Here is a 26991-nt window from a genome sequence, read left to right on the forward strand (position 1 = left end):
GTCTCTGGCAAGCAACAGAGTGGGTTCCCGCGCCCCTTTTCCCCAATGGCAGCGGAAGCCCTCTGCACCCTTTCCGCAGAACATCGTCTCCCGCGCCCATCATCACGATACCAGATCCCGGCCCCGGAGACCGATGTCGCCCGTCTTTTCCGTCCTTTCAGCCACAGTTGCACCGCCCGGTCGTCGCTACACGACGACTCCCCCACCGCCAACCCCGACTGCGGCCGCGACAGTTCCTTTCCCCGCTCTGTCAGAAGCCGCCCGACAATCTGTTGTTCCGCGCTCTCCCCCGCGCCCGCGTCCGCCTGTCTTCTCATCTGTGCACCCTCGATTCTAGCGCCGTTTAACCGGTCGCTTCTATCACCTCTTCCGCACGACGACGCCCGCTTTCCGCCAAATCCCAACCACCGGTCTACCCGCGCCTACGCCGCCCTGACGGTATAGCGCAATGATCGCTGGCGTCACCCCCGGAGTTCTGCAGCACCGCCCTGTTTGCTCAATCGCCGCCACGGCAGAGCACTCCATTGCTTCTTCCCGGCCTTCGCGCCGCTCCCTTTCTCTCTCTCCACGACGTGTCCGTTCCTCTGCTCCAGCAGCTATAAAAGGAATGCCCCCGTCACCGGAGTGCCCTCCGCCTTTGTTGCCTTTAGCCTTCTCTAGCTCTCTGCTCAAGCTCCTAGCGCCACCCACCCAGTTCTTGAGAAGTTCCTTCTCAGTTCCTCCAAGTCACCTAGCAGCTTGCTCCTTTGTGCTGCGTAGAGCTCTCTTGTGATCCGCAAGAAGCAGCGCCGCCGCCGGAGCGTTGCCGGTCTTAGCCCTTGCTCGAAGCTTTAGACCTTCCGCCCAAGTCTACCTCTTCCCGACCCCAAGCTTTCCTTTCAGGAAGAAGGTGAGTTGCCGACCTTAAGTCCGCCTCGCCCGACCCCTCCTATCCACCCGACCCCAGTTCCGTCTCGCCCGACCCTGTCTGTTCCGCCGACCCTTATCCGCCTCGCCCGAAGGCTTGGCTGTGATCTTTTTCTTCAACTCGAGGGTGTATGTGTAAAACTTGGGAACCCTTCAGCGCTTGCGTCTAAGGACCCCCAGTTATTACATCCTCTAGTTCAAGGATCAGACCACTAGTTCCTTCCTACCCTTACCTCTTGATCAGCATCAGCTCTCTCGAACCACCATAACCTCCTGCTCCTTGTCGCAAGTTTCTGGGCGCAGGCGAACCAGTGTTGCTGTTGAAATAACTGTCTAAGCTAACCCTTGCATTGCATTCGTGTAGAGCTGCACCTCGCCGACGGCTTCTACGAGTTGCACCCGACGCCCGACGAAGAAGCTGTAGCCGAGTTCCTGCCCGCGGAAGCCGAAGTCACCCCAGAAGTCGAGCAGCTTCCGTCCCCTTTGCTTGCAGGCAAGCCCCGGTTGCATGAAAATCCTACGTGTTTCGCCAAACTTGCGCATGCCTTCCGTATAGCATGTTTGTGCATTTACGTTTAGGAGTTGTGTGAAACCCTAGGTGCATGACCTAGTTAACCCTTGATATGAGCACCAGTTGTTGGACCGAGTAGTGGCATTGCTTAAATAGGAGACGGTAAAAGCCGAGTGATCTCCTGTCACTCGCGAGTTGTAGGAGTTGCATGATTTACTCTCCCGTTACAACTATAAGGACGATGGACGGGGCAAGATTTGGTAACTTTTTGGTGGTCGGATGGTCGCCCCGTCTGTCTATGAAAACTTGCTAAGGCCCGACAGTGGTGGTGTTCGTGATCAAGTGTTTGAAAGTACTAGCCTCATACTTAGTATGGGATGAGGAAGCCTAGTACCTAATTGAACCTAGACGTGAGCAGTCGCCCCATTGTTCTTGGAACGGAGTTTCCCCTGCTGGTTGTCGCACGTGGTGGCAAAGCGTGGTCACAGGACGACAGAGGCCGGGTCTGTGGAACCTTGCACCAAAGGAAATGGGCCCGACACGGGTTAGGGGATTGATGGGGAAGGCCGACACAGGAAGCGACCTCCGGGTGCGTGGATGTCGTGGGGCTAGGTTCACCATGCATTGTTAAAGAACTCGAATCGATTCGTCTGCCTCTCACAGTCTGAGATTTCTTGATCGCTATGTCACCCTGAGTAAATGAGGAATCTGATGATGGTAATGTTTGTTATTATACCTACACATCTTGTTTGGCTCTATGATTGCTTAGAACAGGATGCACAACCTAGACTGGTAAATGAACCTAGAACCGGAGCTAAAACTTGAAATTTAGATTACTAGTGCTTTTGGCAAACAAACCCCTCAGCCAAAAGAAAGCTTGCATGTCTAGAAGGAGGAGTAGTCCTTACTCCGGTCGGTTAAGTCTTGTTGAGCTTAGTAGCTCAGCCTTGTTGTGGCTTCTGCTTTCAGGTGAAGTTGCTGTTCCCGACCCCTCCCTTGCTGGCGCTTGGCCGCCCCAGCTCCCGCCAGGCTGGACGGTCGAGTGGGACCCCTCCTCGGACGGCGAGGAGAGGACTCAGTGATGTTCTGGTTGGCCTCGCCCAGACATCCGACCCCGACGAAGTCTTCCGCTAGTGTTTTATCTGTTGTTCCTTGTTATAAAACTCTGATGTAAATTTTTATGGCCGAACTAATTGAGTAAGACCTGCTTAACTCAGTGGACTCGTTGTATTCTCTGTAACCGCTCACCTTCGTGTGGGTTTGCTAGACTCGATCCTGTTAAGTGGTTAAATCGGATGAAATCCGACGGCACCCCGCGTTAGCTCGGTTTAAGCAGAAGTGTCGCATGTTAGGCGGCTTAACCTTGCTTAATCAAGCTAATTCGAGGTGGTTCCGCCACAGTCCAGCTCCGCCAGCATGAAGTCTGTCAACTGCTCGTGCAACTGCCAGCGCCAGCACGATGTGGAACCGTGCCATTTCAAATAAAATTGATTTCATCTTAGCGTCTGTAGAAAATATATATTGATGAGTATGACAGCCCACCCACTATTCTTGGTAGATTGGTCAAACTCAAATAACTTGTAGCGTTACTTACCAAACTAGAACCGCGGGCTTATGAACTCCGAGAAACTTAATGTATTATCATGCACTTTATTTTCTTAAAAAAGAGAGCCATCTTATCAATAGTATTCACTTATAATTGACGCCGGATATTTTGCTAGAACTTGTGAAAAAATCGTGTTAGTTAGGTGGTGTAAGTATGCATATATAGCGTTCCCCTGTACCAAAACCATGACGTATCATGTATGAACCACTTTTGTAGAGTTTTTTAATTATAGACTTCGAGCATGTACAAACTATTAGACATGCATCAACCATCTACAGGTTTTTAACTTTTTACCATGTCAAAACTGGGTCTCATATAAAAAAAATGGTATCAACAAGAAACCAAAGGCTAGATATTATCAAATTTTGTATTGGTGTAGTGGTTTGTGCATGGCTGGTGTGGAAGAAAAATATTGGTTGATAGAAAAGAGAGAATTGAGTGACTAATAATTAAGTAGTTGTGCTTTGGATAGACATGGTGCATTGAGAAAAATGGTTAGAGTGGTCTCCACATGAGATGGCAAAAGTTAAAACTAGAGCACATGGTGGTTTCTTGGTAGGGATTTCCCTTAGGATTGCAGATGTTTGAATCAGCATATTATAATTATTCCGTCACACAGTGACATTTTAACCATTATTACTTGTGAGGAAGAATGACTTACTCTATCTAGCTGCAGCGGCCCTCTTTGTTATTGTTACTTTCATTGCATTTGTGTTGCCATTTATGAACCTGCTCAAGATTCTAGCTAGTGTACATTAATTAGAAGGGAAAATACTTATGCTAAGGCATTTTTACTAGATTGATTCATTATGCGTTTTTCAAAAGTAATATATCACCTTTAGACTTTCATGATACTAGCTCTTTATTTGGCTCATACACACCATGCCAGAAATGATTTGTGCTGGCACCTCCAAATTAGCGTACTAGCGGATGGAATTGGCACTCACTAGCACAAAGGTGATCGGGGCCGCTGGGCGAGCGCCCGCTAGCACAAATGCCGCCTAGATTAGGCCGCAGATAGCTTCTTCCCCAGCCAACCTTCTATTTGGAGCTTGCCCGAGAGGAGCTTGAGAAAAGCTCCAAAAACACCAAATCTAAGGGGAAGGTTTTGCTCTTGTTTTCTTTGGAGGAGGTGGCTATAAAAGGTGAGTTTGTGCCATTCCAACCTTCGTTTTCAACTTATATCCATTATTTCTAGCTTCATTAGATGACTGATCTAGACCTAGAAGAGAGAGGAGGGAAGAGAGAGAAAATAATTAGAGATGGATTATTTTTATAAATAAAATTCTATGGTCATATTATAACCATTACAATGCTATATTTGTCATTTTAATGTAATATAGAGTTGAGTTTGATTATATTTTTCCTACTTATTAATTATTAGATCCATAGTTTTAATTAATGAGGTTGATTGAATTTAATATATAATTGAGTTTGAGTTTTTTCTTTCTACTTATTAATTATTACATCCATGGTTTAATTGAGTTTATTTTAGTTAATATAGAATTGATTTTGATTATATTTCTTCCTACTTATTAGTTACTACATCCATAATTTACATGAGTTTATAGAATTGAGTTTAATTGAGTTATTAATTATTGCACCCATAGCTCATTAAATTAGTTAATATAACATAGAATTGTTGTCATAGGTAGTTAAAGATGGATCATAGAGTATGGATGTATGGCATACGGAGACATTCGCATATATTCATGTCACAAGTATCAAAGTTTGTCGAGGCTGAGTAGAAGCATGCTCACTGTTGCCAGACAATGCAAATACGTTGTCCATGTTTTGACTCCAGCAACAATATTGTATGGGAGGATACTGATATCATCAAGAGGCATTTGATAAAGTGAGGTTTTATGGATGGATACACAATTTGGTCCCACCCTGGTGAGGCAGGAGGTACTTTCAACAACACAGACATCGATACTGGCTATGATGAAGTAGGAGGTGATGATGCAAACAAAAAATGATCATGTTATGATGGACGATGATTATGATCGTTGTAAGCACCATAGGAACAGGGTCCCTCGAGGAGGTGCTTACAAGTGGGTCCCGCCTACAGAAAGGGGCTCCCTCATGGTGAAGCCCAAATAAGGACATGGCCCGGGGATCTGAGGCCCCAAAAAGACAAATAAAATATCGCACCCACCCGGTGGGACCTCCAGGGGGCCCACAGGGTGGGAGTAAGACGCACCCGGGAGGGTCTCCCGGGAAGGCCTCCGGGAGGTCCCCGGGAAGGGTCGCTTCAAGGTGAAGCAAGCAGTGACGTACCCAGGAGCAGGAGGGCATGACAGTCAAGGCAGGCTATCAGCGGGCACCCCGTCCTCGTAAAAAAACCATCAGTCCTCGTAAAAACACCATCATTACAGTCGATGGGATGCGTCTGGGACCCTCAAGAACTGGCAGCCTCACCCGTCCCGTCCAACAGGTGGCGGGCGCCACCCTTGTGCTAAGAGTGCTCACCTGACTCCTGGCCGCCAACTGCTCAAAGAACGGCCCCCACTGCGAACCCGGAGGTGGCAAGGATCTCCCAGGAAGGATCCTGGGAGCTAGATTCAACGTCCCTTTCCCCAGGAGGTGGGGCTATGGGGCTAGGCCTAGAAGAATGAAGATTACCGTGATAGGGTGGTAAAAAAACAAGATTAACGTACAAAGAACCTGGTCAGAACACCCCCAAGCCATGAGCGCCAAGGCGAGGAGCGTCAGGTCAAGTGGACAGTACATCAGAAGAACTGTAGCTAGGTGGGCGGCCATTGGGCCGCTGCATTCACACACAAGCTAGGGGGGAGGATTGCGACGCAAGGCTTACCCCGATCAGACCTCCCATGGGCCTGGCCTATAAAAGGCCGGCTCTTGTACAAACACAGACAGACGATTCTAAGCAACACAACACACAAGATGTAGGGTATTACGCTTTCGAGTGGCCTAAACCTATCTAAAAACCCTCTTCAGTGTAATCATCCTAAAACTCCCCTGAACGCCTCTCGAATCCCTTCACATGAACTAACTCCCAGGCCGAATCTCTAAAAGGAGATCCCATCGAATCCCCGCTCTCGGTGCTTGACCACCGTCAACCATGGAGATCAAAATGGTCATCAAACAGATGCACGTGTGTCAGCGCCAAGAGGAGGGGGGTCCCCACGCAGATGATTCGTGGAGGTGCTCAACCACCATGTCATCGGAAGGGTGGGCCACGCAATGGGCCCAACTAACTCCTAGGCCCCGGGAGCTTGGAAACCCCAGGGTACGCCACTACGGAAGGACCCCGGGAGGCAAGCAGGCTGCCTTCGCTATGAAGGAAGAGCTTTGGTAGACATCAAGGCTGACTACATTAAATACTCCTGATTGTCAGACTATGGGAGGATTTACATGCTCCCACCCACTACTTTATCCTGACATATAGGTGCACACACCCCAAGACGAAGACCATCGGCCACTAATGTTGAAGAAGCAAGCCTACAGCAGCACCCCTACAGGGGCCAGGTCCTGGGAGCCCGAAGGCTCAGGGTACTACACTACGAAAGAATACCGGAAGCAAGCATGCCTTCGCTCCAAAGGAAATGCTCTGGCAGCTCGTAGAGCAGGCAACAATAAATAGCGCCGTGCTACCAGGATAATGATATAAGAGAGGGTGGCACCATGCATGGAATGACAGCATGCATGCACCAGGACAAGACAAGACCAAAACAACTCCTCCATGACAATGCATGCATGAAACCCCAAGGTGTGGTCCCAAGGACAAGATGTATCATGAGAGGGTGGCAGCCATGTGCTCTCCCTCCCTCCTTCCCTCTCTCCCTCTCTCTCCCCACCCACTTGCTCTTTTCACCCAACGTGAGAGCATGTGGTCCACAGAGAAGATTCCAAGACAAGGGAAGGCATGCATGCATGAATGCATGCAATAAAGAAAGAGGTGGACGGCACACTCCGGCGGACGGTGGCATGTTGACACCCATGCAGCGTCCTGTCAACTATGGGGGCTAGGCTTCTTTATTTCCCACTGTGTTTCTCGGTGTGGGATCCCTCTTGGAGTACAAAACAGGAGACCCGGGGCATGGCTAAGGGGGCTTCTTCCACCCTCAGATTCCAGATCTCAAGAACAAGCTTTCTCCATGTATTCTCGAGTTCACACTCTACAGCAAAAATATACACACAAGCAGGATGTAGGGCTATTATCCTCCGGGAGGCCCAAACCTCGGTAAAAATCTCTCTGTTCCCACCACCCATGATGTCTGGGAGTTCAATATGTTCAGTCCCCAGTCGAATCTCAAAAAGGGGGTCTCCTCGGACCCCTGCTCCCGCGTTCGCACGCCGTCAGTGTGGAACCACAGGTGGACAAGGAACGTGATTTTGATATGGACGGCATGTTGCCGCACATTGAACCAGAAGTGTTGCTAGGGAGTGCTAAAGGGTTAGAGAATTTTGAGATGCTCAAAAAGGCAGCAAAGGACCGTATGTCTGAGGGCTCTAGGAAGGAGTGGACAGTCTTACATTTCATCCTTCATCTTCTAATCCTGAAGGCTCAAAATGATGGAAACGATCAAAGCACAATTAGATGCAGCAGAGACACAAGCGGAGAAAGAGGCTATCAAAAATCAAGCCCACAGAGAAGAATGGCACAAAGTGTCCGTATACATTACTCGTATGATACGGAAAAGGCCTGACAAGGATTATATCATGGCTCCTTACAGTTTTGAGTAAGCTAATTTTAATTACTATATATGTACTAGGTGCTATTTAATGCCATCTTTAATATAAGAGTAAAGTGCATACACCATACATGAAGTTGCATTGTTGTTTCATTTCGGTCCAACAAGTTGCAAACGTGGCAATACAATACATACAGTCCAAGATGGTGGGCTCATGAAATTGTGAGACGTTGTATACTGATATGGAAATACGAAATAGTTAGTGGTGTATTTGGAAAGAGGATACATTTTCTCTTTTGCAAATAAACCAGATTAGGATTGGGAAATCTTATCTTCAAAAGAAAACCAAGGAAACATAGAAAGAATTAGTCACTGACGACTAATCCAAATGAAAAAGCAAGCACAGGCAGCATCCGCCACACACACAGCATAGCAACCCTGAACCTGAGTGGGCGTTTGCATCACCGCATCTCCTAGCGGAGCCTTGCATCATCTAGCTCGTGGAGTCTGTCCACCCCGACGGCCTCTTTCGGCTCACGCAGCTGGAGCTTGGTGGCGATGCTGGGATTGGGAAGTCATAGATTAGGCTTGGAGATGAACGGTAGCTCTGGCAATCCGTCCGGCTGCCCTGCGGAAGTTTCCATCAACGATCAGGAGGAGCATCTGTAGGCCGCTGATGTCGTCCAAATCGATCTGCACTCAGGCGGAATCAAGCGGCTAACCAAGCTTCCCAGGTGCAGTTCTTACTCTCGCCGTAAGCTAAGCTCCCTCGCTTGAGCCTTATCCGATAACTACCCTCTTCCCTAAGATATTTTTGCTGGGATACAAGGCCATCACTATAGGGTTATCATATCGCTTTGCCCTCCTTGCATCCCATGAACCAAAAGTCACGGAGGCTCCAGGTCAAGGGGACGTGGGGCGTGCATCATGTCTCTACAACAGTATACTCTATTTTATGCAGAAAACTCACTACTTTCTATTCGTGACTCCGTTCTTGTCGACTCAGTTGAGGGCTCCAGGTGGAGGTGTCAGGCCTTTAGAGTGACTAGATTGCGATTGGAGGCTGGACTGGAGGCAAATTACTCCCCTCCCATCACTGGAGATGGAGCCGCGGTGGCATGAACCCGAAGGCCTTCCTCCCGACTATGGTAAGTTCAACCACATTTGACTGTTTCCATGAAAGTGAAATACAATTTGATGGCCTTCTAGATGCAAAATAATTGTTAGAGTTTGGTTTGATTTTCAATTAGGTTAGTCGTGGGAACAAGCCTTCCAATTGCATATTCAATTTCTAGAACTATATGCTTGATTGGTTGTTTTTATCTCAAGATTATCCATCAGTTTTCAGAAACAAGTTTTTATCATGAAACGGCTTATGTTGACTCAGATTACGAAATAGACAATGATTATGATGACCTCTATGTGCATAATGTTGATGACATGGTTGAGTATAAAATGTGTGTGAAGAAAGGTAAAGGGCTCGCGATAGAGCTAGTGGATGAGGAAGAGGAGGACAGTGATGCACTTGATGTCGAAGAGTTGCAGCTGCCTGTTCATGAAGGGAAGGAAAGCACTAATTTCAACTTCTATACATTCAGGGTTGATATTGACATGAAAAATCCAATTTTCAGAGTTGGAATGATGTTTGCAGATATTGTAGAGCTTTGAAAGGTTGTGGATGCTTGTAGCCTCAAGAATAGAAGGCCTATTCGAAAAATAACAAATGAGAGGAATAGACTTGAAGCTATGTGCAAAGAGGGGTGCCCTTGGTTTTTGAAGGCAGGATATGATATCAGAAGCCAAAGCATGCTAGTGAAGCATTAAGATGGCAAGCACACTTGCAACAAAGTATGGGAACTCAAGACTTACAACACCTTTTCTAGCAAAGAGATATCTTGAGCATTTTAGAGATGATGAGAAGCTAAGTCTGAAAGCTTTTACAAAGATTGTGCAAAGAGAGTTCCAATTAAAAATTTCTAGATGCAAGATGAGTAGGGCAAGAAGGGTAGTATTAAAAGAGATTTTTGGTGAGGTTTCGGAGCAGTACAATCTCCTATGGGATAATGGTCAAGAGCTTAGAACAACCAATCCTAGGAGCACATTTTGGTTGACTCTTAAAACACTTCATCATGCAGGGCCACCCCCAAGATCACTACAACACTTCAGCACCTGCTACTATTCTCTAGATGCATGCAAGAGGGGATTTTTGGAAGGATGTAGACCCATAATTGGTGTAGATGGTTGCCACATCAAAACTAAGTATGGTGGACAGTTGTTCACAGCTGTGGGTATAGATGGCAATGATAGCATATATCCAATTGCTTGGGGGGTTACAGAAGTAGAGTCAACTAATAGCTGGAAATGGTTTCTATCCACATTTAAGAATGACCTTAACATCATCAATACTGGACCATACACCATTATGAGCGACAAACAAAAGGTGAGCATTGCTTAGGTCCTTCTTTGTTTCATTTGTAAAGTAGTTTATTCAATTATAATTGGTAATTCTCTATTCATTTTTGCTTTGAAGGGCCTTATCAATGCTATAGAAGCCATCTTTCCTGATGTTGAGCACAGATTTTGTGTTCGCCACATGTATCAAAACTTCAATGATGTCCACAAAGGTGAGACCCTCAAGAATGATTTATCGGCATGTGCAAGAGCAAGTAATATACCAAGATGGAACAAGGTATTGGCAAAAGTTAAAGGAGGATAGCCCTGAAGCCAATAGATGGATAGAGGAACAACCTCCAAACCAGTGGTGCAGGGCCTTCTTCTCTGAGTTTTTGAAATGTGATATATTGCTGAACAACAACTGTGAAGTCTTTAACAAGTAGGTGTCTAAAATCCTAACTTTTCAGCTCACTGTGAATAATTGTCTACTATATATGTGATGTAATTTCCCTAACTAATGTTTCATGGAATAGGCTAATCCGGGTGGATCTCGGTCGTTCAACATGATGGACCATCCGGAGCGAATGTCACAGGTATATAGGGAGTGAGGGTTCCAGCTCAAACCCCAATAGCCACTCCCTTATCTCCTCCCCTTGTCCGACCGGAGTTGCCAAGGCCACCGGCTCGCCTGGCAGCCAAATCTACCACTGGCCCTCTTAGCTGCCACCGTAGGTCGGCCCCGATGGTGGCGCTGTTGCCCTCCACCGGTCGTGCCTCACGCCAAGTGCCGGCACTCATGGCAAGCGGCCGGCTGTGGCCATCGTGGCTCGCCGCGGCCGACTCTAATCCCGCTAGCGGTCAGCCCTCATGGTGGCGCTCATCCCCGCCGCGGACCGTGCCTCACAGCACGTGCCGGCTTTCATGGCAGGCGGCCGGCGTCGGCCATCTCAACGCTTCGCTAGATGATCTTTTTTCTTGCGGAGGCAAGATCGCAGCCCTCACAAACTTGCCACTACACACCACACCTTAGGAGCTAGCCGGCGACACCTAGCCGTCTAGGAGGCACACCTCCAAGAGTAAACAGTGCTTCAAAGACTTTCTCGATGTGAACCACAAGTGCTCAAGCTATGGATTGCTCTTTTCAGCTTACTAATGCTCACACAAGATTAGTCTCTCAACCCAACTTAAAAATTTCTCAATAATCACTCTCTCACAAAGAGAGGTTGGGGGAGCTTTTCTAGTCTTGCGAAAAGAAACCGATTTCTGGATTGAAAACGCAAAAAGCAAGAATAACCGTGGGGGTGATTCCAAGAAGCTCAAATCGAAGACGATCGAGCAACAACCAAAACCTGACAGAGCAAGAAACATGATACAGGCAAGAAACTGTAGAACAACGAATGTTTAGCGCCTCTAAGACCAAGAAACCTTCGATACAGGCAAGAAACCGATCGGAAGAAGAACAAATCAAGAACTGTGCGGCGCCCTACCTGTACGACCTCCGACCTCTCTTGGCCATGATGCCACTGCTGGTGCCCCCCACAACAGTGCGAACAGACATGGGAGGTGCAGACAAAGCAAAAGCACTTTGCGGTGCAGGGCGCCACCCAATCCGCATTGGTGAGGCAATGCAACGCGAGATGCTCTATCATCCCGAGGAGGCGAGGAGAGCCTTGCGCAACACGCCGCCGCCCCTACTTTGCTACGCAGCTGGGATATTGAAAGCAGAGGAGAGGGGCGCGAGGAAGATGATGACTGTTTCCGGTGGTGAATCGGAGCTATTTATACCCTTTAGCCTGACGGGATAGGGGGGCGTTGTTTTTTGATGCAGACGAAAAGAAGGACGTCAGATAATTTCAGGTGGCAACAGAACAAATATTTTAGAAGTACGGGGACACGCCGTACGTCTAGACGGCCACCTAGAGTGGCCACGTTAGCCTAACTAGGGATGGATATTGATGTCTGAAAATCCGAATTATCTAAATTCATATATTCTAAAAACATCGATTTGAATATCCGTATTCGTATTCATTTTTATGTGAATGTTACATGGATGTATCCGGATTCGATTTTTTAGTATTTTTCTCTATCTAATTCCATATTCGTATTTGACAAAAGTTTGAAATATCCGACATTATCCGTACCCGCAAACAATAAAGTACCAATGAAGCTATCTGAAAATCATTTATATTACTCAAAAACTAATTACAAGTAATGTTAATTTAAAATTGCTAATAAAATAATTATTTACAAGATTTAAACTATAAAAAAGTATCTATATGACAAATGACTCATTATGTTAACTTAATATTACTAGTGATATATAATGATCAAGTGTAATTAATTTTACTACTAGTAATAATAATAATTTTAAATATTTTATATTATTTATTAGATGAATAAATCATATTTAAATGTATTAATAAACTTATTTTATTATTAAATGATGTATATTTATGGAAATATTATTTTATAGTTACTTTGATATATTTAATTTTTTTAATAAATATGTTATTTTCGATAAGTTATCTATTATGTACTGCACTCATAATTTACTCCATTCTTGTAACATGAATTTTGATCAATTATAAAACCGTCTATAAAGCAAAATATGTACTCGCTATCCCACTATGTTATAAGTCGAGCAAGTATCCGAATGCAATTCCGAATTCGAGCTATTGAGAAGTGGAGAGGCAGGATATGTCCAAAGGTAAGGAAGAAAGTGGAGAGGCATGCTGACTATGTTAGTTGCCTTGATGTGGGGGTTTTTCAGTGAAAGATAAGGAAGAAACACATTTCGTTGATATCAATGTTGCTCAATGTTATTGCCATAGGTGGCAACTCACTAGCATCCCATGTTCACATGCAATTGCTTGCTTCAGAGAAGATGACATAAGTCCTGAAGATCGAGTGCATGAATGTTACTCCATTGACACTTATCTTAGATCTTATGGACACAACATCATGCCAATTAGGGACAAGCAACACTAGGAGAAGATGAATGGTGTGGAGATACACCCTCCAGTTTATGAAAAAAAGGCTGGGAGGACAAAGAAGTCAAGAAAGAAAGCACGGATGGAGCTCGAGGGTGGTGCCAATCTGAGCAAACATGGAGCTACTATGCACTACAATATACGCAACTCAGAAAATCACACTAAGAGAAACCATAGCCATTGTGCAGAACAAAACCAAGGCTTTGAGCTACCAAATGCAGCAACAGATGATGAGGAAGTTGATCTTACAGTACTACAGGTACAAACTAATGTCATAGTTGCCTGAATCTTGTATTTTTCAACACTCAAATTAATATGATTTCGTGTAATTGCAGGAGATAAATCCCAAAGCTATCAATCCCAACATGGATCCTAGCTAAACAAATGGAAGTATGGTATTCAACTTGCTGCGTGAGGTGCATTTCTTACACACCTAAGTAGTAATTTCCAACCAGCTACCATACTTGTGTTACTGATATTGTGTTAAATCTTATTCGTAGGATCCACTTGAGGAAAATAGGAGCATGCAACCCCTAGGTCCACTTTTAGAGTATGTCTTTGTGGAACAACATAGGGCTGATCTCCCACCTCTGAGGGTCATGACAACAATGACAAGAGGTAGGACAGGGAGACCAAGGGGGACCAAGGGATACTAGAGGAGTTCGTTGAACAAAAGCTATAATAGATGACACAGGTGGGAGTGCAAAGGGGACTAGAGGGCGTGGTCGATCAAGGGCTAAAATAGATAACACTAGAGGGAGCACAACAGGACGTGGTCGAAGAAGGGGTGCAAGAAATGAAATAGAAGGGATAGGTAGTAGAACAACAGGTGGCTCTACCTCTGCATTTTGCCCGAGAATAAATGGTAATCCTGCCCAAAATCCAGCCATAGTGGAAGTTGACATGACTCCAGATGCACTAACAGATGACATAAGTCACCAACATTCTCAAGCATGATTTCTTCAGTAGAGAATCGTTGCTTTGATAAGTGCTAAATTTGATTTTAAGGGTTGCTATCATTTTGTTCTAGAATTGTGCTTGTAGAGACCTAGAATTATGCGATATTATTTGATTATTTCCTTTCAATTTGTTTAAGTTTGGATGATGTCGCTTTTCTTTTGAACTGTGGTACTGGGAATGTCACTGCTTTTGACAATGCAAGTTCTACCATATTTTGCCTATTTCTTATCAATATATGTTTCACTTTGTACGTGTATGTTTGGATCATATCAAAATTTAGGAATTTTACATAGCATTAGTTCATACTATGCTGCAGATTTTCCGTAGGTCTGTACGAGTGCACATTACAATGTTAGCGTGAATTTCTCTACAACATGCCAATTTTGTGTTTTAGCCCCTCCCATTCTTGAAGCAAGTGCTTATACCCTTCCAAGTCCTTGCCAGCATACCACATCTACGAAATACGTACTACTGGTGTATAGTGGCTGTTCATGCACATAGCGAACAACTTTGTGTATGGTGGGTACAACGTTTGCAACTTGTTGGACCAAAGTGAAACAATGGTGCAACTTCATGTATGGTGGATGCACTTTACTCTTAATATAATGCAGAGACCATTAGATTTACATTATGATTTTACCTAAGCTAGGAGAAGCAGTGGTCCTCGACCATATAGAGATAGGTACAAGGAATTCATAGGCATTATACAAAAGCAAGACATTCCTTGGCAGTACTTATATGCATGTTGACATCCTATGCACCAAGTTGTATTACTAACTCTTGTCTTTATATCCTCAGAATGCGTACAAGTTTTACATACTAAAAGATGGGACCCACAATCCAAAAAAGATGAAAGTTATGAAAATAATATATCATAAATACGTAAGAACATAAAAACTTGCTTTTTCATATACTGTAGACTTATCATTAATAACAACTCATCATTTTTCTATTTATTTGTAATGCCACAAGCAACCTTCCGGCTCTGTGCTATGCGGATATTACGTGTGCGAGTTCATTAGAAACAATGGAAGGTACCGGACGAACCCTGAAGACGTAAGTCTCTTATACACCGCCATTTACTAACTTTCTAATGGTAATATATCATAATCTTCATTTACTATTTACCTGCAGATGCCTACCATCCACGGTAACTATACCAAGATCGAAGAGAAACAGATCAATAATATTTGTACGGACATGACGAGGTTCATCCTACGTGAGATTTGTCATGAGGATGGAGCATTTTTTTGATAAAGCTGGTGTGTTGATGATGGACAAGTGCACAAATCCGTAGATGGGTGTAGTAGTTTTTATATTAGCGTGGCAAATAACAGCTCTATTCCAAATGTTGGATTTTTAATAATATGAATTACATATTATGTACGATGCAATTTTTAATAATGTGAATTGTTTATTATTCAAGTTTATTGTTATGTGGTTGGAGATACATATTTCAATTTGGTGAAAATAGAAATAATAAACAATTCACGAGTGGGAAAACACATTTTCCTGGTGGGCGGCATAAGCACCTGCTAGCATAGAAACCATCTGTGGTGGCGAGTGATGGAACCACACCGCCAGCACATATGCTTTCTATGCTGGCGGGTGGCTAACGTCGCCCGCCAGCAGAGAACGGTCTGTGCTAGTGGGAAAGCACCCATCAGCACCGACGGCATTTGTGCTGGCTCAAGGTTGCTGACGGGTGTGGGTGCGATACCTGCCAGCGCAAACATGTTCTAGCGCAATTTCTGGGCTAGTGACATATATAAAACCTGATTTCAGCAACCACCACCAAATGTTAACTAGATACCGTCCGAAATGAGAAGCTGCAAGCATCGATTGTCCAAACAAAACGATGAAACGAAAACAGAAGATGACAACAGCAAAAACAACAACAAAAAGGTAAGCACTTCTACGTAGTCACTCTTTTTTTTTTTGCGGCGACGTAGTCACTCGTTAATAACGCCATTAGCAAACCACTAATGCTTGCACGATGCATGCAACGCATCGCATGAAGAGGCACGTTTTTGCCAGGATCAGATGGCCGCGGAGGAGCCATGGTGCTGGTGCGCGCCGCCGAGCATGCCGCTCCACAGGCCCAGCGCGCCCAGCGAGCTGATGGCGCTCTCTGGCGCGCGGCTCGCCGCCTCGCCGTACCAGTCCAGCGACAGCAGCCTCTCCGCTGCCGCCGCCGGCTTCACCTCCACGGCGTCGTGCTCCGCGCGCGCCCCGAACGGAAGCCCCTGAAGCTGCAGGTGCTCGCCCAGGCCGGCCGCGTACCGGAGCGCGCTCAGCGCGTGGCACTCGCCGCCGCCGGGGATGCCCATCATGCCCGCCCCGGAAAACTGCGCCTCGGAGCCGGCGCCATCCAGCGCGCCGGCCGCGGCACCGGGTCCTGCAAGGATCGGGTCGTACTTCCAGTCCAGGAGGCCGAGGCTGCACAGCGGGTCCGCCGCGGCTGTCGGAGGCGGCAGCTGCAGCATACCGGAGAACGACAGGTGGAGGCCGGTCTCCGCCACCTGCCGCGCATGCGCCGCCTGGAGCATAGGCGGCGCGGCGGGCTTCTTGGCGCTGGCGCGCTTGTTCTTGCGGCACCCGCCGCCAACGGGGACGTTGCGGAGCGAGCCGCCCTTGGTCCAGTAGCGGCGGCACGTCTTGCAGAAGTAGCGCGGCTGCGAGAGGCTGTAGTTGTTGTAGTAGCAGAACTTGGTGTGTGTGGACTCGCACCGCGGGCACTTGAGCGGCTGGTCGTGCTGCGGGCGCAGGCGCCGGTCCGCCGCCGCGGCGTGCACCGGCCGCGGGCACGCGATCAGCTCCGCCGACGGGGACGACGACCCCATCCCGGGCTCCTCGGGGACGATGCCCTGAAAAGCACAAGGCCACGTTGAGGCGTTGTGATCGCAATCATCAGCTGTGACAGAATGGAAGCCTCGGAATGCGCGAAAGGGTGCTGCATGCATATATGGTCCCAGTAGGGAACTTTCGGAAGCTGATATTCATATGGTTTCTCTGATAGGCTAAAGTACGAACTCCATGCAAAGCTACAAGATAATGATGGTGTCTCATGATGGGTGCATCAAAGTTTCAGATCTGATCAGCTTGATCCTATATATATATGGTGTATCCATAGCTTTTGGAATTGCATTGATCACTTACCCCGTGATCTTCTTTGCGCGTAGTTGCGCTTTTGATCACATGCTAAAGTTACAACAAACGTAGATTTCATGAGGGCCATGCAGGGTGTACTTGTCTCGATTTCTTAAGCATGAATGAATGTCCCAACCCATGCATTAATTTTCCTATGATATTAATATAAGTAGATAGATTATTGTTAGTAAGATCACACTAATGTTTGACGTGCAGTGGTGTCTAACTGAAGAGTATAGTATCCTTATTGTGCTGCTATAACCCTAGCCAGCCTCTGGGCTTATGCCAATATAACAGCTAAAGAATAATGGTGGCAATGTACATTGAGTCTAATTATCGACAGTTTTGAGGAGATCTAGATACGTGGCTTTTTCAGTGTTCTAAAGTTAAAGCAAGGTGGATCAGATGATAAAAAAATTGTACTTGTTCAAACCCTCTTTTATCGTGCTGTTGCTTTTGCTTGCAATATATGGGTAAGTATCAGACAGTGCATTGCACTTTCTACTGTTTATCTGGTTGATCGTTTACCCTGTTTTATGACATCTTTTGTGAGTGTTCCTTCTAGAGTTTCAGTTTCTCAGTAAAAGTAAAACATCATGACTTAACTGGAAGCACATCATATGACTTAAAAAGTAACACATATGCATGGTTAGAAACTGAAAACATCTAATAAGGCGAGTTATATAATTCATGTGGTAGACTTAACCGGATCTTCATCTAAGGAAGGGTTTTAAATAAAGAAACATGTCAGATGAACCCCATCTACCCATACTTATGAGCCAAACTGTATGAATAATTAAATTTCATTCATGATCATAATATTTAGTATCATCGTGAGGTTAAATACCGGATCGGCGATCTGATCTCATCGCACTCTTTGATCATATTAAGCACATGTGCTGAACAACCATTCTATAGACACGTGCTTAACGACCAACAAATAGCTATCAAACAAGCAGGAGAAAAATAGCAGAGATCAACAAAGAGAATAGTGAATTGCCACCAGATGGGTCATCTACGTGCAACCTTTTCTATCGTTCTCCAAACAAGGATCTATTGTGAGAGGCATATATATACAGGCATGAGGTCGATGTGAACGAACCGTAAATGTTCAGATCCTTCATGAATAACACAAGTATCAGCAACCAAATTATGATATCTTCACCATGGAACAGGATATATAAGAACGAATATGCTCCATGAGAAAAGAAGAAGAAATATGCAAATATGCAACTTAATTATTGTACTAATAACGTGTGTGTGAGCGACAAAGACTCATGTAGGAAGAATCCGTCAGATCAAGTGGGGAAGTATTCGCAAGAGATCCAGAATTAAGCACTTGCTGTTGTGGGAGCTCGATCATGGGATATGCGCACGTACCTTGAGCCAGTCCGAGTCCATGCAGATGTGCATCGGCGGTACTCCGGCCATCATCGGTCGATGGATCACTAGCTGATGGCTACCTAGCAGCCGGCCACGACGCGATCGAGTATGTGCCAAGGTGTGTGTTCTACCAGATCACAAGCCACACAAAACCTAGATACACACCTGTGGAAACTATCTATATCTGGCTACTTCATTATGATCCTGATCATACTATACGCTAACTGATCTTCTTGCTGGTGCCTTGTCGAAGAATTGAGATGTGCAGCTAACTTGTAGAAGAACACCAAGAAGAGGATCAACAGGCGGCAGTAATAGAGGTTGGAGAGAGGAGCTAGTAGAGGTGAGCCTGTGAGGGGGAGGAGAAGATGGTGGCGGTGGTTGGTGACAGAATGAGAGATGTGAACGGTGGGAGATGTGAATAAGAAGGCAAGGAAAAGTTGCACGCCCAAGCTAGCCAAGAGTGATCCAGACTTCCAGAGAGAGAATAGAGCACTAGTACTAGCAGGCAGCCAGGCAGCAGCGTGCCGGGTGATGCATGCATGTTGCTGTGCCCCGCGCACCACAGGCCGGGTGGCCCACCGTGTCGGGGGGCCAGGGCCAGCACCCGGCCGGCAGCGGCGTGGTGGACTCCTGGACTGGGAGAGCGCGCGCGGTGGTGAGTGGAGACGCGCCCGGCCGGGAGCGGAGAGCCGGAGAGGCCGAGCGAGAGGAGGAAGGGAAGACACGGCCTCGTCCCGTCGGCCTCCGCGCGGTCCCCGCGCGCGGTTCGGTTCCTTGGGGCCCGCGCGGCCCCCGCCGCCGGCTCGCATCCCGAGGCGCGCGCGGCTGTCGGCCGGCTCGGCGGCCTTCAGTTTCACCAGCAGCCTATGGCCCTACGCTACGCGCTTTACTAGGAAGGGCGAAGCAGTAGCTAGCTGGCTGGCCCGTCATCGACGAACGATCGGGGGTGGCTCGGGTTCGGCTGCCGCCCGCGCGGTGGTCCAATGCTTTACAGTCACCGCTCGTTTCCGAGGTGAATTTTGCGGTTCGCCGCACAGCAAATTTACAGCGGCGCCAACTAGCCGATGAGTTAAAATTTTATTGGCGAGTTCAAATTCAAATACGAGTAGGTTTCAAATGCTGTGTCTGGCTGGAGCCGAGCCGCCGGATGGCTACTCGGCTCTGCCAGCCGAGCCGACTGTCAGTGTGTGTGTGTTTGTGTGAAGACTCTGGTCAAACTTTTGCATGTGGAGTGTGGACGCTGCGTTTGCTGGTGGCGTGCGAGCTTATGCTTATCAAATGGTCTTGGCACGATTCCATTAGGCCATTTTGTTAAAATCTAACTTTTACTCCCTTTCTACCGATTTTTTCTTTCCATGACAGTTGCTAGGAGTTAGGAGCACTCCACTCCCCATAATTAATCCAGATAGAATATTATGAGTAAAAATACTTCCAATCCATATTTACGACTGCAAACGTGGGAGACTTTGATTTGCATCCGCCTGTAGTTCTAAACCTCTATTTGATGCACTGCTACATTATGGGTTTATTTCTAAACTACTTACTCCTCTTCTTGCTTTTTTTTTTGCAGACATCATATTGCTAATTAATTTCATCTTTCAGATTAGCGCTACCGCAGTGAAAAGAGCTACAGTAACAAACTGACGTGGCAACGAGGGTAGCAGTGCGTAACCGTGACGCCACCATCGGAGCCACGTGGAATATTTTGGTCCCCGTGAGGAAAAGGGGAGAGCCGACGACGAGAAAACCGAAAGCTCACTCCAATCGGGCCCAGCCAGCGATCCTTGGCTCCTTGCTGCCTCGTCGGTCGTCGTCGCCGGCGATCGTATTCTCTCCCGCGCCGCTTAAAAAATACGTAGAGAATTGTGGTCGAAAGGTGCTCTGTTGACAAAGACGCGCTGCTCCACCTCCAAAGATGGCTACTCTTGCACTGCATCGTCGTTCTCTTTTCCTATGGCTAGCTCCTGCTTTCGTTTGTCTTATTTTGTACTACTCCTGCCTGCTTCTGTAGCTGATGACCGGCTAGCTAGTGTTGTCAAAAGTAGCCAAACATGCTGCAACCGGAGATTACAGTAGGGTGGGGAACAATTGATGCAGGTAGGGAAAAAGTTAAAGACACACACCTAGTGATCAGTTGAAGACCAATGTGGGATCCTCCAATGTCCAAAGTAACAGAAATTAAAATCGTCGAATTATCCAATCCAAGATGCTCCTACTAGTGTCAAAAGTAAACATAAGGGTATTTTTGGCCATTCTTTTCTTAGAACATACTGTCAGATAACCGATATCATAAATGACCATCATTAAATCCTCTCTGTTTTTATGGATTAGGCCAAAATTAGGATCAGATTTTTTCCATGTACTGAAAAATAGATGAGCAGAAGCTAGCTAGTGTGCCACTACTTTCGTAGAGTACGGCGAATACGGATTCCTAGTGTAGGTCCGTATGGCGCCGGTCGTCAGGTATGGGTGTGATTTCCTTCTCATCACTTGGCTTGGGGGCTGTTCAAAAGCGTGTTTTTCGGGGTTCGAAAGGCATGTGGGAGCAAAGAAGAGACAAAGATAGCAGAGCCGAAGCATCTCTCCCTGTCTGTCTTTCCCGGCGCCGGATTCAAATTTCGCTTGCTTTGCCCCCTTTAACCCGCCTTTGCGAGCTCGCCCTCCGCAAGCAAGGTATCCATTCTCATTCCCCGGGGCCCCTCCTCCTCGTCCTCCGCGGGCCCACCGCCCAGGTGCATTCATGGGCATCGATCCGTGTTGCAAAACATTTTCAGCAGAGGCTCGCATTCTGTCAGTCAGTCTCCGTGTTGCAAAACATTTTCAGTTTTTCACACTGCGCGCCTCTGCTTTGTTGTCCTGCCTGTTCTCGCCGATCGATGTCAATTGCTGTCAGGTTCAGTGTTTCGTGAGTTTCTGCGAACAGCGTTGGCAATTCCTGCAGCTGATCATAACGCAAGCAGAACGTGTACACACAGAGGTTCAGTTGGTCACAACTCGGAAGAGCTGGGCTCATCATGTAGTACTAGCGTATGATGTTGTGCAACTATCCGCATCGTTTGCTGATGTGCCGGAGTTGAAAAAGGTGGCGATCCGTCGCCGTCAGATGGCGGCATCGATCACCCATCCATCTAGCTCGCGATCGGCATCATCATCGCCAGCAGCGCAAGATCTGTGCGTGACATCTGCGTGGATTACCTGTGAAATCTGCCCACCACTATTAAGAAAACTAACCACTGTGTGACTGTGACTTTGAACGAAATCGCCGTGCCGTCGCTGTCGAGATAACCGATTGCGAATTGCTTAACTCGATCGATCTCCAGGAGGAGTAACTAACGCCGCCGGCGCCCCGTGTAAACTGCCTCGTTCTGCAGCAGGCATATGGAATCCCGGGATCGATGCTGATCACTTGAGCAGGAGTAAACAATATGTGGTTTATCCGGGCGAGAGATCTTACGCGCACGGCCACGAATATTTGGAGACGACTTTTTCGTGGCAAAAAAAAAAAAGTGTAGCGAGAGATGGGATGGTACTCAATCTACAGAAATGGACAAAGTTGGAGATGAGCGTAATGATAATGTTGAGCTAGCATCGTCATCAGCACACCGTATAGACAATGCTTGATGATAAAGCGAGTTGGGAGAAATAATGGATCGGACTGGCCAATAGGAGCAGGGCACGCGGAAACGTTCGCGTCACCTAAATCCATCGATGGCACGGTGAAAACCTGCGCAAGTCGGAACATCCAAGATTCCAGGCCACCGGAGTGAACTACTGTACTGTTGTCCACCACGCCATCAATGGCTGATGGTGAGCAAAGCATGCGTCATCTCGTCGTAGCCTCAGGCCGTCCCATGCCGTATCCATCTCCAGCAGAGTGGTGGCGAGCACGCGTGAATAGTCGCAATGAGCCTGGGAGATGGAGTAGCCAAACGCACCACACGTCCACACCCACACCGCGCCGATCCGACGAGTGCCCGACCAGCCAGTCTTCCAGGCTCGCCTAGTGCCTGGTGCGCGCGTGCGTCCCCGAGCGTAGCTCGCCACTCCTCTCCTACTGTGCCGTCGCCCCGCACGCCTTCACCGCACTGTAGCAGGCACTAGACTGTTGTGGTAGGCGTGAGCGGGCGAGCCGCGCGCATGGCGCGAACAGCTACGCGACGCCGGGGGCCCGGCCCCGCTGAACCGTGTCGGCAGGCGGAACCAAACCGGCAAACCCCCCCTCCTATCGCGTGCGAGACCGATGGTTTCCCGCGACCGGCGTGTGGTGTGATCGGTCGCGCTCGGCCCGTTGGCGTGGCGGCCGCGGCGGTAGAGAATGAACGGCCGGCCCCCTACGCGCGCCGCGCGGCCCAGCAGCGAATGCGGCGCGTGACACCGGCTGCGCGGTTGGGCGGTGGAGCCACGCGCGCGAGGGTGGACGGCTTCTTTTTCCACGCGCCGGCGTGGCGCGTGTCGGCGGCTCGGCGCGCGCTGGTTTTTTTTTCTCACCGTGCCCGTTTGCTTCCACTGACTTATTTTTAGCACCTGTCACATCGAATGTTTAGATACTAATTATGAGTATTAAACGTAGACTATTTACAAAACCCATTACATAAGTGGAGGCTAAACGGCGAGACGAATCTATTAAGCCTAATTAGTCCACGATTTGACAATGTGTTGCTACAGTAAACATTTGCTAATGATGGATTAATTAGGCTTAATAGATTCGTCTCGCCGTTTAGCCTCCACTTATGTAATGAGTTTTCTAAATAGTCTACATTTAATACTCCTAATTAGTATCTAAACATTCGATGTGATACGTGCTAAAAATAAGTAAGTGGAAGCAAATACAGTGGTGCGAAAGTTTAAGAAAGAATATACATATACAAACGTAGGTCTAAGGGCGGAAAGAATTAACAACAGACGATTAAAATGGAAAGGTGTTTTGCTCCGATCCTAGTCCACATCGCAGCCTCATCCTTAACTTTGTAGAACATTATTTTGATTGTAGATTTCTTACGCTCAAAAATTCTCGAATTTCTCTCTCTCCAAATACTCCATGAAACAAGCATGATCATGGAGCGCATGTCTTTCCTAGAGCAACACGGCGTCATTGCCCTCGTCGACCACCAGTGATGTAAACTATCCTCATGTTCCCAAAGCATCGGTTTAATTGCCACTAAAAAAATAGGATATCCAATTCGCCACCATATCCCACAGTCTACGCGTCACTCGACATTGAGGGAAAAGGTGAACTGCCGACCCTGGAGCGCTGCGGCATAACGGGCAATTAAGTTGATTAGGCCACCCCTATTTTTAGTCTATCCGTCGTCCATAGCCTGTTTTGGATTGCAAGCCACGAAAAGATCCTACAGCTTCTAGGAGCTCATACTTTCCAGATCAGAGTGTCGAAGTTAGTGTATATAGAGCCAATGCACTGTGCATTGTATGCGGATTTAGGTGAGTAAGTCCCTTCCACGCTTAACTTTCATTTGATGTCATCCGCCTCCCCTGGTTGAAGTTCCACAAGCTGTATATGAGGAGCTACATCTCTCGGCCGCTGCCCCTGCGCCCATCCAGTGTTCCAAAAGGAGGTCCTCGCTCCATCACCTATTTCGACAGTGGCACAAGCGGCGAAGAGCTTCCTATCCGTACTGGCTTGCTTGTAAGCTAATGCCCGGCCGCAGGTCGCGGTCGTTCCTCCGACGCGCACCACCGGACTGCCGAGAGGAGGTCGCGTACTAGCGTTTCGCTCCGCGCCCGGCGTCTCGCTCACGGTCACGGCGCTCTCGCGCAGCGGGTCGAGCGTCCGCGTCGCCACGCGAACCCCACGGGCTTCATTGCGCCACCGGAGGCCGGAACGGGCCGGCCGGGCGGGCGGGCCAGGTTGGTCGGCCGGCGCCTGGTGGGAAATGGACAAATGGTGGTGGCCGGTTCTGGCGCGCCGCGCCGGGCGCGCTCGTCCGCTCGATCGTACCTGCCTCATGTGCCGCCGGCCGCGCCGTGTCGCGGTCAAATCGCGCGCACACGTGTGCGTGTGCTCGATCGGTTCTGTTCAGATCCCGTGTGTGTCCTCGGACCGCCGCTCGTGCGGGCGAGGCAATTCGGAGCTTGTGTGCCGGGGTGGGCATTTCAGCCACCGTCAGATCTCCACCTCGAGATTGGTGTAGGAGTGGTTACCAAAGTTAATGGATTTGCTTATGAATATAATAACATGTGGACTAGGTACTGCTCGTCCGTGCACAGTTGCACACCGGATGTGAGGACAAGGGTACCGACACATCATATTTATATTTTTTTTAACTTATCTACATGCCATGAAAAAAAGGAAAATATTGTTATAGTCCATGAAAAATTCAAGACCTTTACATGCACATCAAATAAAATATTTATTTTGTTTTTCAGGCGGGACGATGGAACATCCACAGAAATATCATCACAACAGTTACATGTTTTTCCATTCAAATACATGAACAAAAAATAATGTAGATCTTTAAAAAAATAACACATAACAAATTACCTATATTTCCCACTATTTGAAACGCAGAAATTTGATCTTACAAAAATCAAGCAAATTACAAATTGTTGCATATGCAATGCCATACAAACTTCGATTACAAATGTTACATATGCAACGCCATACAAATTTCGATTACACATTGGTATCTCTACACAAGGATTGACAAGTTCCAGCATGGAACCTCCTGCATTACTGCAAAGATGGAATGCATGGTTGTGATGATATTTCCGTGCGTCTTGATTGATAAAATATTGAATATTTGGCAACATCCATGCGTCTTTGCAAAGAAAAAACAAAAACAAAAAGGAATAATCAAATGCAGTGCATGTTGCCGGCCCTTTCTTCCCAATATATTTTTTTTAAAAAAAAGAAAGGTGGAGAAAGCAATGGAAGCAGCATGAAGATTCCCATTCAAGTCTGCAATCTGATCAAAGGGAGGAGAAGGCGAGATCGACCTGGTAAGAGAGGAAGATGAAATCCGCCCGATGATGAGCAACCTAGCAGCAGGAAACCGCCTCCGGGGTAGGCAAGCTATGGAAGGGATTTTCGCGCTCGTGCGCCGATCCGCCGAGATGATGACAGGCCTAGCTTCCGGTCACGTTGGCGTTGTTGTCGTTAATGGAGTGTGTGTGCAGCACATCAGTACAGCATCCCCGGCCGCCGATCGATCGGGGTTTCGGTCGCGAGTCGCTGTGCCCCGGCGGCAGGTCGCTTCACAAGGTTTGACCTCAGCACGCGCGTGTCGACTGCCGATCATCGAGCGCGTCCAAACATCTCAGAAAACACACGCGATATCTGAGGCCGATCTGCAGTGCGTGGTGACCCGTCAGGCTATAGCATTTGGTGCAGTGCGTGGTGACCCGTCGGGCTACAGCATTTGTTTGTCACGGCTAGTTTGGTCGGAGGTAACTGATGCGAGGGAAAGGTAGTCTAAAGGGAAGAGATTAAAATTATATTGTTTGTTTGGTAGGTACGGGAGTTTTAGTGGAATGAGGAATTGGAAGTTTAGAGAGGCAACTCCCACCAATCAAGGAAGAGGAGAGGAGGAAATTGGGTGAGAATTTGTTTTAAGTAGAAGATAAATACATCTACACCGTTTATCATAACTTGAGATATAATTTCCCACCTCTAAATCCACACACCAAACAAGAGATATCTAATTCCAACACTAATTTCCATGCCTTTCCTCGTTAGTTGCTACAGGCAAAGGCTAAAGAAGTTCTCAGTCTCAGAGTATCTTATCTCCTATCTCACCCCACTACCGCTCTCTAACCTTTTTACCAATAATATCTATATAGTTATATCGCTGCAAGTTTTCCAAGCCTCCGGAGGACTCAGCGACGTTTCGGCCGTCAAATCGCGGCGCGTGTCCGCTGCTTCACCACCGGCAGTTTCCTGGTCCGCATCGACCCCGCCGCTATCGCCACGCCCAGGCCCCGAGGACACCTGCTGCACTGCAATCAAGCTCACCGAGGCCTCGCCACCGCCCGAACTTGCTGTTCTGCCCTGCTGCCCATCGACCTGGACACGCTCGCCAGGTCTGAGGTGATTTTCCTGTGCTTCCTGCTGATGCTTGCACTTGAGATGATTGACGAAATGTCAGTTCAAGCTGACCCATTCATTGTGTCTTCTTTGAATATATATTGTCGATTGCTTTGGTTACCATCTCCCAAATGTTGTACCTATCAGCGGTGAGTCATTTGAATTAGCATATGCTTCAAAGATAATCTTTCACCAAATAGTGGTAGGAGGCTGATTCTAATGATTTTTTTACTTGTGCAGCCTTATGTGACTACCTTTGCCTGCTTAATTTGCTCTGCAAAGTGTTATATTTTCTTACTACGATCAATTGCCTCCTGACAATTTGTAACCTGGTTCACGTCATCAAAATTTTCAAATGTCATATTTGGTTGGCTTGCAATCCCTGGTTC

At 47.3% G+C, this 26991-nt stretch overlaps 1 protein-coding gene and 1 long non-coding RNA gene across 4 annotated transcripts; one reads left to right on the forward strand and one right to left on the reverse strand.

Moving 5' to 3' along the window:
* Positions 1-4582: 4582 nt before the first annotated feature.
* On the forward strand, positions 4583-15450 carry LOC117857899 (uncharacterized). 3 transcript variants are annotated; one of them, XR_011898648.1, is made up of 6 exons: positions 4583-10121; positions 10212-13324; positions 13401-13481; positions 13566-14907; positions 14998-15081; positions 15160-15450. It is a non-coding gene; the product is annotated as an uncharacterized lncRNA (long non-coding RNA). The 3 variants fall into 3 exon arrangements; XR_011898649.1 differs by having other exon boundaries at positions 10212-10514; positions 10609-13324; positions 13566-15081; XR_011898647.1 differs by having other exon boundaries at positions 13566-15081.
* A 354-nt stretch (positions 15451-15804) lies between these two features.
* Positions 15805-19227, reverse strand: LOC117862755 (uncharacterized). Its single transcript, XM_034746303.2, has 2 exons — positions 18556-19227; positions 15805-16892 (listed from the first exon to the last, which is right to left on the reverse strand). The coding sequence occupies exons 1-2, from the start codon at positions 18607-18609 to the stop codon at positions 16065-16067; spliced, it is 882 nt and encodes a 293-aa protein (XP_034602194.1). The 5' UTR covers positions 18610-19227; the 3' UTR covers positions 15805-16064.
* Positions 19228-26991: the final 7764 nt, after the last annotated feature.

This window comes from Setaria viridis, chromosome 1 (assembly GCF_005286985.2).
Source record: "Setaria viridis chromosome 1, Setaria_viridis_v4.0, whole genome shotgun sequence".
In the NCBI taxonomy this organism is placed as follows: domain Eukaryota; kingdom Viridiplantae; phylum Streptophyta; class Magnoliopsida; order Poales; family Poaceae; genus Setaria; species Setaria viridis.